At 39.7% G+C, this 12483-nt stretch overlaps 1 protein-coding gene across 4 annotated transcripts in view; it reads left to right on the top strand.

Moving 5' to 3' along the window:
- LOC129762769 (tachykinin-like peptides receptor 86C) overlaps positions 1-12483 on the top strand; it is a 181347-nt gene that overhangs the window by 165444 nt on the left and 3420 nt on the right. Inside the window, exons 8-11 of one of the 4 annotated variants that reach the window (XR_008740713.1) lie at positions 8832-9028; positions 9307-9429; positions 9489-9645; positions 9722-9928. Coding sequence is in view for 3 of the 4 variants with exons in the window: in XM_055761319.1 (XP_055617294.1) it covers positions 8832-9028; positions 9307-9429; positions 9489-9525 (357 nt within the window). In the remaining variant the exon portion in view is untranslated. Of the gene's footprint in view, positions 1-8831; positions 9029-9306; positions 9441-9488; positions 9929-12483 lie in introns of those variants that run through there. The other 3 variants (XM_055761319.1, XM_055761297.1, XM_055761306.1) reach the window with 3 other exon arrangements.

Below are 12483 nucleotides of genomic sequence, written 5' to 3'. Positions count from 1 at the left end.
GATTCAAGGGGGAAGAGAAGGTTGTATCACAAAAGCATGATAATATGTGAGGGTGTGAAGAATTTAAGGTAGGAGTGTCCTATTCTTTACTTGTATGATAGGGCGATGTACGCATACCACGACGAGAATAAATTTCATGTAATTTGTAAACCGAACCCTTGAACGAAGGACTACAACCTTTGTTACTAGTTACTACGCTTGAAGACTTTCCCCTTTCGTTCAAAAGTAAACCCAAATCATGATGGTCTGTGAAGTATATTATATTTTGTCCAACAATAACATAATTATTTCTATCAGTCTGTAATTGCTAAATATTTGTATCGTGAAAATTTTGACTGATTCGTATTCATAAAAAGATCAAACGCCACTTTTAAATCCTCTCTCTGTTGATTGCACTACGAAAGCTCACTATTCAAATTAACTGAGGGGTGTAATTGTAAATTATGGACCATTCGATGTTAAAAAATGCAATTTGTAATTCAGTATACGGTTTCCACTCGTTGATTATATGGAAGTGATCAGCGAACGAATGCAAATCATCAATCGTAAAAAGCGGCTCTCATACCGATTTCGACGTTATTTTGATGGACAATCGTCATCAAACTCGTTGAATGTGGAGCTTCCTGCCTTTCCACGTTCAACAGCTACCATTTCACCCGCAAAAGATCGACTGCTGAATTAATTCATCCTGAACAAAAAAGTTTGTCTCGTACTCGTTCCATCGTACTTTGATTACATTTCCACCCGCAGGGATAATTCACACGCAAACGTCGGAACAAATATTTCCCTTTTTCTCTCCACTTCCCCAAAATTTTTCGAGCGGCCACCCATCCTAATTCAATATCAGGGCCTCAGTCCGCTGCTTCCGATTCGAGCACCGCATCCGCAAATAATATTTCATGAAGGCTTTTAATCTGTTCCCTCGATTTAGATTTTTCCGCCTCAGAAAAATAATCCCGAGTAAAGTGAATTTGCCACATAACAGAATCCTGCGGTTTGGCGAAGCCTATTGCGTACATCGACATGAAACGTTTCCTCAGAGCGACATGCTATGAAAGTAAAGTTGGGTTTCCAAAAACGGGCGGCCGGAAAAAGAATATCGTTGGCAATTAGGAATCGATATAAAAAAGTATTATCTGACTTGGAGAAAAAAAAACATAGGTGATCTTAGGGCAGATCGAAATGTGTTCGGGGGCTGGTATTGAATTAGATTTGCTGAACCTTCGTAACACCCAGCGTTGCAAGGGAGAGTGAAACTTCGTAACCGGAAACGTTTCCTTATTCTCTTGCCTTATTAGGGTGGGAAAAATACTTTTAACAGTATTACGGTGATTTCCAAATTGGGTTACTCAAACCGTGTCGAAATTCAGATTAAGAGAAGTGAATTAATTAAATTTGAAGATCAGACTGAAGAACATTGCATTGAGAGTATGATCCATCGGCTCTCAGAAATGTGTTTCATATTGTTTAAACACATCAGCAACTTGTTCTGACATCGAAAATTGCCGAGCACGCCGTTTATTTTTTACTAGCTGACCCGGCAAGCTTCGTCTCGCCCAAAATTTGTTTTTTGTTATCAATACCTTCAAACAATCACGTTTTCTTACTATGAGCGAGTTCATGGGTCCAATCGCAGAACTGTTCATTGATTGATCTTCTAATCGACCCCGTTGAATTTTGTAGCTCCCCTTTAGAGAGGGGGGTGGAGTGTCTAACCACCATAGAATCATTTATTGCGCCCTAAAACTTCCACATGCCAAATTTGGTTTCATTTGCTTGATTAATTCTCGAGTTATGCAGGAATTTGTGTTTCATTTGTTTGGCAATCCCACCTAAGAAAGGGGGGAGGAGTATCTAACCACCATAGAATCATTTATTGCACCCTAAAACAGTTATGCAGAAATTTGTGTTTCATTTGTATGGCAGCCTCACCTAAGAGACGGGGTGGAGTATCTACCCACCATAGAATCATTTATTGCGCCCTAAAACTTCCACATGCCAAATTTCATTTTATTTGCTTGATTATTTCCCGAGTAATGTAGAAATTTGTGTTTAATTTGTATGCCAACAACCCCTTAGAGAGGGGGGAGGGGTCTCAAACTATCACGAAAACCTTCCCCGGCCACAAAAACCCCTACATACCAATTTTCACGTTGATCGGTTCAGTAGTTTCCGAGTCCATAAGAATCAGACAGACAGACAGAAATCCATTTTTATATATATAGATATTTGGAAACAAAAAGAGGTCATTGGATGTCAAATCAGGACTGTATAGTGAAGATCAGGGCTTGGAAATATCGAGCTAATTAAGTAATATTGAGAATATATTTTTATCAGTGTGACGCGTTTATTTTGCTTGGTGATATTGCTATCATTCATTCAACGTCAACAAAATTTACTTCTGTGTTCATTCATATTCAGTCTGTTCTATCTGAGCTTTCTTCAAAGTTCGAATCGTGAGAATTCATTCATATTTATTCATTGCCATTGAATTATCAGGAATTTTGTGACTGTTCATTTTCGATATCTTGAGAAGTGTGTGATTTTCTCATTGAGAGTGTGTTTCGCTTATTCTAAAGTCAGTTGTTTCTGAAGTTACAGGAAAACCTGTTTTTGTGCGGTTGCTTTTTGTGCGATTTCCCATTTGTGTGACTGTTTAGGTGCGATATTATCATTTGTGTGATTCAAAACCCGATGTCATAATAAAATCGCACAAAAAAAGTCGCACAAACGAGGAATCACGTGAAAAGGGACCGCACAAAAACAGGTTTGCCTGTACTCCGAAATGGCAACGCAAAAGAGTGTGAAATGCCAACAAATAAGCAAGATCAGCTCGCATTCACAGAAATCGCTAAAAATTACATAGGCTTGAAGAGCGAGGAAGCATTCTGCAAAATCGATCTGATTAGCGAATGCAAACTTCGCCATCCAAAGCTGGACGTTGACAATTTCATCCATCATTTCCGATTGCAACACTCGGAATTATCTAGCGAATACGATCTGCTGGAGGAGTTTGGTCCGAATTTCGAAACAAACGATACACTTACGACCATACTGTGCGAGACGTTCAGACTTTGATTGAAGGTGGCAACACAACATTTATGGAAGGAAGTCACAACCTCGGTGGCCAATGAGCCATTTCTTGCTCCATTGTATCGATATTTTTGCACCTCTGGTCTTTCTAATCATATTTGCTGTTTAATTTTCACCATAGAACTGAATAAACCTATACTTTTTCACATCGGAATTGGAGTGTTTTTGGAGCATTTCTGATAAGTTGAATTCGGTTTACACTGTCGATTCTTTCACACTTCGCAACGCTATCTTAATTTACTGTCATTATTATGAACTTTCGGTACTTCCTTATCTTAAGAATTTTACCGTTTGTCCGAGAACGATGTTGTGAATGAACTGTTATATTAATGTCAATGAATGACAAAGCTAGGGATACCGTTCTGAATTATATTTTGGACACTTTGTTCTAATATCTTGAAATGCTTCATACAGTGATGATACAACTATAAAATTAATATCACAATTTCTTCTTTAGAGTAATTCCTTGGTTTCTCTATCACTTCATTTGAGAATTAAATTTGAATTATTACATAGTAGGAAAAAATCCAACAGCACTACTCATTATCGTTTGTGTTTGACGTTTGTTTAGCGTGTGCACGTAGAATTTACCCGTTCGTAAATATTCAAATTTCTCCCGTGTTTCATTAGTTCTCACCATCGTTAACAGTTTATTGTGATTGCTTGCTAAGTGTTCCGCAGTTAACTATAAAATATAATCAAGTGTAATGTAATTTTCATCCAAAAAATTACAAAATAAAGTGTCCGAAATATGAATTCAATCTGTCCGAAATTTGATTTAGTGTCCGAAGTTTGATTCTTATTCGCTTCATTTGAAAAGCATTTTATTCGATGATTTTTTTATGTTTTCAATCAAATATGTACCAAAAGGAATTAGTTCAATATGCTTTTAACCTTTCTAAAAAGCATATTGAACTAATTTATTTAAAATGTCTACCAAATAATACCTGTGCATAAAGTTTAGATCTGTTTTCTGCATCATAACCCTTAATTTTTTTTGTTTGCATTTTTTTTATGATATTTGTATCTCCTTTTATTTCTCAGCTACTGACACAATACAAAGTTATTTCATGAAAAGTCACACTAATTAGCACATTGAATTTGTACGCGATTGATACGTGCTGCGTAAAAAAAAACCGCGTAAATTCCGAGATCCGCGTAAAAAGCGACTTCAGTGTACTACGAGAGGCATGATACTACAATCCGCCCTTTATTTAATATTTAAAAAACAGTAAGACATTCAAGATGCTTGGTAATCCCCAAATATTTTTTGGAGCATAACCTTAACGCCTGCTTCGCCATAACGTCAGTTTAATGCATTGATGCATTCTCAAAGGCACCAAAGAAGCCGTTTACATTTTCGACCGACGCGCCGAAATCGCCTACTTCGCTGTTGTTCGATGCGGTGTCACACTCGCGAAGGCTCGGTTCAGTGCGAGCGCTTTTCACTGCACCAACATCGCGTGCATCATTAGATGACGCTTGCCTCGAATTTTCATTGCCCCTGGCAATGCGTTTGTTTTTTGCAGGCCTCGAGCCTGCCTTCCTCTTCTTCTTGCCCATCACACACTACGCAAAGCGTTCAATGTACGACGCGGGAAGAAAAACACACGATACGAATAACGAATAACGAACAGAAAAAGCAAACGACGATATCCAAGTTGGATTACCACTGGTGGGGTCCAATCTTAGATCGAAGCGCAGCGAAAGCAAAGTGAACTGGATTGCTCAACAGTCCGATGCCGAATGAAAGTTTGCCTCAGCGAGATCCACTGTTTATACTCAAGGCAAATATTCCCCTTCATTCTTCTACTTTTCCTTTGTTCACGGCGACTTCAAATCCTACGATTTCCCCATCATTGGTCGTCGATAAGTTGCTCGTTATTGACAGCTCTGTTCGGGAAAGCACACAAATGGACAGAACAAATGTATGGAAAAATGAAAACGCCTAAAGTTTTCATGAATTTTAACCATTTACAAACCAGGGGATTCTAATGTATAGCATATTAAACAAATTTTAGGGAATTTCCGATTCTTTTAGTATGTAAATCGCTAAAATCCGTTCGCGGCAAAAATAGTTATTAACGTTAACTTTATTTCATAAAAACGTGACCTGTTTTCTGATTTGGCACCCTTAATGAAAGACGTAGTTCTACGTCAAAATCAATACGGTACGTAATTCCGAAATTTTGTTGGTTCTTTTCTGTTCCTCTTCAAGTTGTACTCCACGTCTTCAGGTTCACTGACCTCTTCAGCTTGTTCTATCTCTGGAGTGGATCTCTATCTCATTTCATGTCATTCGCCGCGCGGAATAAAGGGGAGTAGTTTACTTTTATAATCACCAGTTTTATTTTCCAATTTTTTTTCACAAACGTGCGCTGTCGTTTACTCTCTGTCTGTCCCTTGTGTATTTGTTTCTGTCCTATCAGCATTATTTACTCTGTTTGTCATTTCAAACACAATACTACGAGGGGCAATTAGTAATGAAAATTTACTTTTTTGTACCAAACATGTATTCCAAGTATGCGAAAAACATGTTATTTGCAAGTGAATCTAGATTCTTGAGTGAAAATTGTGTCTGAAAATTAATTTATATGTGATCGTCCGGGTAAAAAGGGGGCTTAGGTAAATTTTGCGATTCCAAAAAACCCTTAAGAATCGATTGAGACCCATCCGAGGTCCATAAGTTGAAAATTTAGCCCGTGAGATGTTTTTTTGTACGAGGTCAATTCACAAAGTTTATCAAAAAAAGTAACAAAACAATTTATAACATTTTTTTCTGCGCAGTTTTCCCGCCATTTCGTTTTGCGAACATTCTTCTTCCAAAATCTCATCCCTACTACATATCTTCTTCTATGTAAACACGTTTGCAGCCTCTCCTCTTTGTTGGGCTAAAATTTTCGATTGTTTCTTCAACTAAAATCACATTCAAGGTTTAAGAAAAAAAAAACTTGAATAACATAGGGCGCTAGAACGCTCAGCAGGCTAGTGAAATCACTTGATGTGTGACGTATTAAATAATACGGGAAGGGGTTAACGAAAGACGTTATCATACGTCAAATATTTCACATTATGCTCGGAAAAATAAAGACAGCGAACTCATTTGTTCGCGGTTATTCGATATCAAAGCAGATTATAATTTTTTGCGGTTTCATTTCTTATGCACTTAAGGCTGATGTCACAGTAGGCGGATTCGCCGCCGCGGATTCCGCGAGTAAAACCGCAACGGAGGATCCACAGTGTATTGTGAATGAGCCATGTCACACAGAGCGGGGCGGTTTTGAAAGCGAATTTATACCGAGAAAAAAACTGTCGCGATATCTGCGGCGGCGAATCCGCCTAATGTGACATCAGCCTAAGACGCATTTTACGCGGTATTACGAATTTATGCGGTTTTTACGCGTATTTCCGAATTCAGGCGGTTTTCTTTACGCGGATTTTGGAATTTACGCGGCACGTATCAACCGCGTTAAAAGTGACTCCAGTGTAAACAGATTTTATGAGCTTATTGATCTGACTTTTCAACAAATAAGTTTGTATTGTGTCACTGATCAGTAGCCGAGGAGGAGGAGAAACAGATATCACGATTGCAGCATGCGAAAAAAATCAGTTTGGCCAAATCTGGCCAAAACAACGCTGGAGAGTCGTGGTTTCTTATGAATGGTAGCAACCGCTACTGGAGACATTCCTTCTCGTAGACATTTTTGTTGATAGTGCCGGTAGAGACGAAGGAATTGGGTTTTCGGCCACAACTGCCTATGGCCTGCCAAACCAAGTACTTTTTTGAGGAATTTAGACTGCTTCTTGGTCCGGAAACACTCGGCTACGGCATTCCTTCGCATTACAGTATAAAAAGCGAGACCCGGAAGCTGTTTGAAGTCTTCGAGAATATAATATTCATCGTCCATTATTGTGCATGAACATTTTTGCAAAAACTGGGTGTAGAGCACCTTAGCACTTTAGGCTTTTTGCAGTGAAATTTTGCTTACCATCGCGATTGGGCACCTTTTTCACTTTGTATGCCCTCAGTCCATGCCTCTGCTTCACTTTTTGTTCATATGATTTTGATTTTCCAACCTTTCGAGCCACATTTCTAACTGAAAGGTTGGGAATCAATAATGGCAACCACCTTTCGGTCCATCTGTCGGGAGCGTACTTTCCGATTTGTTCCGCTTCTAACCTTCCGATCCACAGTTAGGCGCTGGTCAAACGATTTGCACACACTAAACACGGTACTCTTCGGCAGTTTTAGCTTATTGACGAGATCGCGTACCGACAGTGTTGGATTTTGCTGCCGTTCGCGCAAAATGCGTTTACGTACTTCCGCTTGATTCGGCGCCATTTTACCAAACTGAAGAAGAATGTAAACATGTTGGACATCGAAATAAAGAGGAGGGTTTCAGCTGTCATGTAAGTGAAATATTTCATGGATTAGTGAAATATTTTATAAACTACAATGAAAGAAAAGTGTCCGAAATTTAACGTATACAGGCTTTAAGTGTCAAATATAGAGCAAGCCAAAACTTGTCTGGATGACTTGTACGCTCAAACACATTATCTTGCACAACATTGTTCAGATTTTCTTACTGTTTGAAGCTTCATGCACATCTTATAAATTTAGATTGATTGATGAACGTATTGAAAGATGACTTGAGCTTATTTCACGCAGAAATCAGTGGCTTTTTAGGTTGCAGTTTCACAATTCTCCTGTATTCTTCAAAATAGTGCAAAACTATCGGAACGTGAATGAAGTATAGAAGGTTCATTAAAAACGCATGAATCCAAGCTGGTGCGCTACTTATTCCATTCATAAAAAAAAATAATTTAATGTTCATCCCATCGATGAGCTCGTTATTTCATTCTTGTAGATATACACCACAATGATTTTGTGACTTTGCAAAACCGGAAACGTCAGCAAAGAGCGAGTGGTGACAAAAAGTACTGCAAACATGCCGCGAGCTGTCATAAAATGTGGGTTTTCTCACTTCCGTCGGCGCCCAGTCGAATGTTTGAATAATTTTATGGCTATGTTTATTTTATATTACATCTTTTACATCCGATATGCCAAGTGCCGTTTCATCCGCAATGGGAGCAATTAATCCCAATCCAACGCGCGACCCAATGTGAAACATTGCTCCCATTTGTGTAGTTTGCGGCTCGAATGAGTGGAGTTAGGAAGAGTGATTTCATTACAGATAGCGAAACGTGCTTGGAGACCACCGGAAACTATCAAGAAAAGTCACTCGTCGATGGGGGATAACTGTTTCTGCAGTACTATTTACTACCATCTCGCGTCCTGATATAATCTATCCCATCGTAAAGTTCTGTCTTTCTTCCGCAGTGGGGTTTGGTATGTTTACACGAGGTTCGTCCTGCGGACGTATGACTTTCTTCGCCATTCCGTGTACTCTACGTTTCTCCAAGTTGGGGTAAAGTTTTAAACTTCTTCAAGTGCGATGGTCTCTGAGTGCCTCGATCACGTACCGGAATTCTGTCGCCGTTGGGTGGATGCGTTTACTTATTCACAATACATAGGAACTGTTCGATCTACGTCAGTGGATAAAGTTTGTTAATAAGCAAGTTACGTTTCAGGGGGGTTGTTGATGTTGGAGTTCTTTTTGCTGTTTTCTGACGAGCACTAACGAATGCAATCAAATGTAGACTACATTATTGGATCTATATGTCATCTCATCAAAGTTTTCCGTTTGAGTAACTGGTTTGTTTCCGCTCCCCCACAGGTCGTACGTATGTTCATAATCGTGGTTACGATTTTTGCCATCTGCTGGCTGCCATATCACCTCTTTTTTGTGTACGCCTACCACAACAACCAGATGACATCCTCGAGCTATGTGCAGCAGCTGTATCTGGGCTTCTACTGGCTGGCCATGTCCAACGCGATGGTCAATCCAATTATCTACTACTGGATGAACAGCAGGTAAGGAAGGCATCTTCAATTTTCCATGAAACCCCGAGCGGTCGATAATTCACAGATTTTAATTCCTCTCAACCCTCGCAACGCATGGGTGGCATTTGTGGCGAATCACTTTTTTGTTGTGGCCACTTAAGCCACCCCATGTGTGGTGGGTGTAAATATATGAAAAAACCGCGGGATGAGATACTGTCGCGTGTGAACGAGCAGAGTCTTCGCTTGAGGTCCTTTTGTGCGATCCGTTTTCATGTGTTTGTGCGCCTGACTGGTGTCTGTCGTTGCAGATTTCGTGTGTACTTCCAGGAAATAATCTGCTTCTGCTGTCTACAGTTAATAAACTCCCGAATGAAGGATGGCGTGCCGCAAGGTGTGCTGCTGAACAAAAACTCCAACTCCGAGCTGGGCCGGTACCGTTCCTGTGAGTATTATTTTTTCCCCATTCTGATTATTCCTTTATCAATTTCAGAGATTGTGGGAATCGCGGCAGTAGTTTAATGGCGTAATTTCTGAGCAAAACTTTTCTTTAGTTGATCTTAAGTGTGATGACCGGAAAATCGAAATGGTTTGAATTCCTCGGTAAAAATTGATGTTAAAGATCATCTGTTTGCAAATCACTGAACAGGGTAAAATAATACTGGAAAAACTTTATCCAGCGCTCTAATGGTATCTTTTAATTAAACTATTTTTTGTTTGTTTTAGACGTTTTATATATTATTGAATGGTGAATGAATATATCTGGTTTTGTTCTGTGGATAGGAACAAGAGATCGAGTTTTTCAAGTATAATAAAAGCTATTCTTAGCTACAGTTGAGTGCAAACGCGAAGGCTTCAATTTGTAATGAATTAGTATTTCTTCTTGCGTAACCGAGATTCAAATAAAGTGTGGGATGGTGGCTGTGCGAAAAAGGATAAACCCTTTATTTCTTCATCTGAAGATTGCGTTACCATTAAAGCTGTAATCGTCAATTCACATTAGATGTCGCAAAACGGCAGCAGGGAACAGTAGCAAAAAGTTGCTCATCAAGACGTCGGTAGCAACACCAGCTAGCATCCAGAATAAAGTGGCATCAAGGGCTTTCAAAAATGGATTTGTTTTCAAAACCACGAGTTTTCTAAATTGGAACCATTCCATAGAATACGGCGCTTTTCAGGGCCATCAAACCTTTCAAAAAAGAGTTGTTATATTAGGTGTACCGGTAAGTTTCTTCGGTTTTACAACAGATGGCGTAACTTATTTATTATTCCAGTGAATCAAATTTCTGGACATTCATTGGAAAGCTACTGTCATTACGCGCTTTTTTCATTATATGTCAAAAAGTTGAAGCGTAAACAACATTGTTTTTTGCCACTTCGAATATGTAGAATTTCGTACCAACGAGAGTCTTTTTGCGGCGAGTGTTACTTCATTACTTCAAAATGAAGAAAAAAACTGCACAAAGTCATCACATTTTGGTGGAAGTTTATGGTGACCATGCTCCAACTGAGCAAACGTGTCAGACGTGGTTTGCACGGTTTAAAAGTGGTACTTTTGACATGGAAGATGAAGAACATTCCGGACCGCAAAAAAGTTTGAAGATGGAAGAATTGGAGGCTTTACTTGATCCAGATCCGTCGCAAACACAACAAGAACTTACAGATACACTTGGGGTAGTTCTGCAAACCATATCTGATCGTTTGATAGCGATGGGAACGATCCGAAAGATAGGACATTGGGTACCGTATGAATTGAAGCGACGAGACGTCAAACGCCGTTTTTTTACGTGCGAATAACTGCTCCAGCGGCATAAAAGAAAGGGTTTTTGACGTAGGACTACGTCTTACATTAAGGGTGCCAGGTCAGATCACGTTTTTATGAAATAAAGTTAACGTTAATAAGTATTTTTGCTGCGAATGGATTTCAACAATTTGCGCACCAATCGAATCGGATTTTTTCTAAGATTTGTTTGATATGCAAATTACAATCCCATAGTCTATATATGGTTTAAATTGATGAAAATTGGAAGCACACATTTTGATGAAAATATGAAAATATACCCATACATTTGTTCTGTCCATTTGTGTGCTTTTCCGAACAGAGCTGTCAATAATGGTCAACTTATGCAGCTGCTAGAATAAAAACAACGAAGGGGGATAGCGAAAAGAGAATATTTGCGAAGTAAACTCCAAGCTTGCATTGTAAGTTAGCTCTCGATAGAGTATAAGTATTGCATCTCATCTGAGGAAAATTCTCAGAATATTTCTATGTCTGAAAAAAACAAGGGTCGTTTATTCTGCTCGATTTGTGTTTTATGTTTCCCCTTGAGCTGTGAACGCTAGCGAATATTTCACTTGAAGTGCATCTGGCATTGCAATCAACACAACCATCCGAGCTTGCCATGGCTTTGTGTGTGTTGCTTGTTTTCGTTGCGTGAAACTTAGAACTTGTTCATCTTGTTCATCTATCGAAGCACACCTTCGATACTTTTAGTTGCTATTCGTATTTGTTCTCGTACGCATCGGTTCTTTTCTTATGCTTTGTGGGCGGTTTTGATCGAGAGTTGAGAAACTATTTTTCATAAACGGTCATTCTCGCGATGTTTCATTTTTATCGCTGCAACTGTGTGCATCTATTAGACGAGTGTTTGATCCTTGTTGAATGGCGATGCACGGAAGATGCCTCTCGTTAAGTACTCAGTGCTCTGCGTGCACTGCTATAAAGAAACAAATTGCGACATATGACCAATTAGTGTATTGTTCTCGAAAATGCAAGAAAGAATCGTTGCTTCTCGAAATGATTCTACAAAACCACGCAAGTCATTAAACCTTTTCAGGGTCCCCGGAACTTTTCACTAAAGAGTTATTTTTGAAATTTCGACGTATTCGCAAAAAATATCCGAAATGATAAACCAACAAATTAAAAAAAAAATTGCATAGTCCTACGTCCTGAGCGGTTGTGTCTCGGATACAACGTCTCGATTTTCTTTTGCATCGAATCGTTACTGGCAACGAGAAGTGGGTCCATTACGATAATCCTGAACGTCGAGCAACGTATGGATACCCCGGCTATGCATCAACATCGACGATGGGACCAGCTGGGTGTGGTGTACTATAAGAGCTCACTTCGTTCGTGGGGAAAGTATAATACGAAGTGTCCTGCGAGTCGTTGCCATCCCGGGTCTCGTCGTCCATCCGCCAGGTCCTTTTAAACTGTTTGGCCGGTTGCACCGACCTCCCGACCAAGCGCACGCAGCGTTGTAGCCACTTTTCCTCTTCAGCATCCTTTGGAGCTTCCTGTCGCTCTGGATGGTCGGCCGTCCGGAACTTGGCTTTCTTTCGATGCTCTGATTGTTGTTCAATAGTGCCAAGTTGTTGTAGATGCCGGAACGGGCGTATCCGGTGTCCACAAAGTGCCGCACGATGTCCGTTTTCGACACGGCGGGGTACCGTTGTTTGAACGCGCACACTTCTGAACGGAGTAGCTT

Source organism: Toxorhynchites rutilus, chromosome 1 (genome assembly GCF_029784135.1).
Source record: "Toxorhynchites rutilus septentrionalis strain SRP chromosome 1, ASM2978413v1, whole genome shotgun sequence".
Classification (NCBI taxonomy): domain Eukaryota; kingdom Metazoa; phylum Arthropoda; class Insecta; order Diptera; family Culicidae; genus Toxorhynchites; species Toxorhynchites rutilus.
The sequence above is the reverse complement of the archived record's forward strand: the minus strand, read 5'-3'. Positions and strand labels throughout refer to the sequence as shown.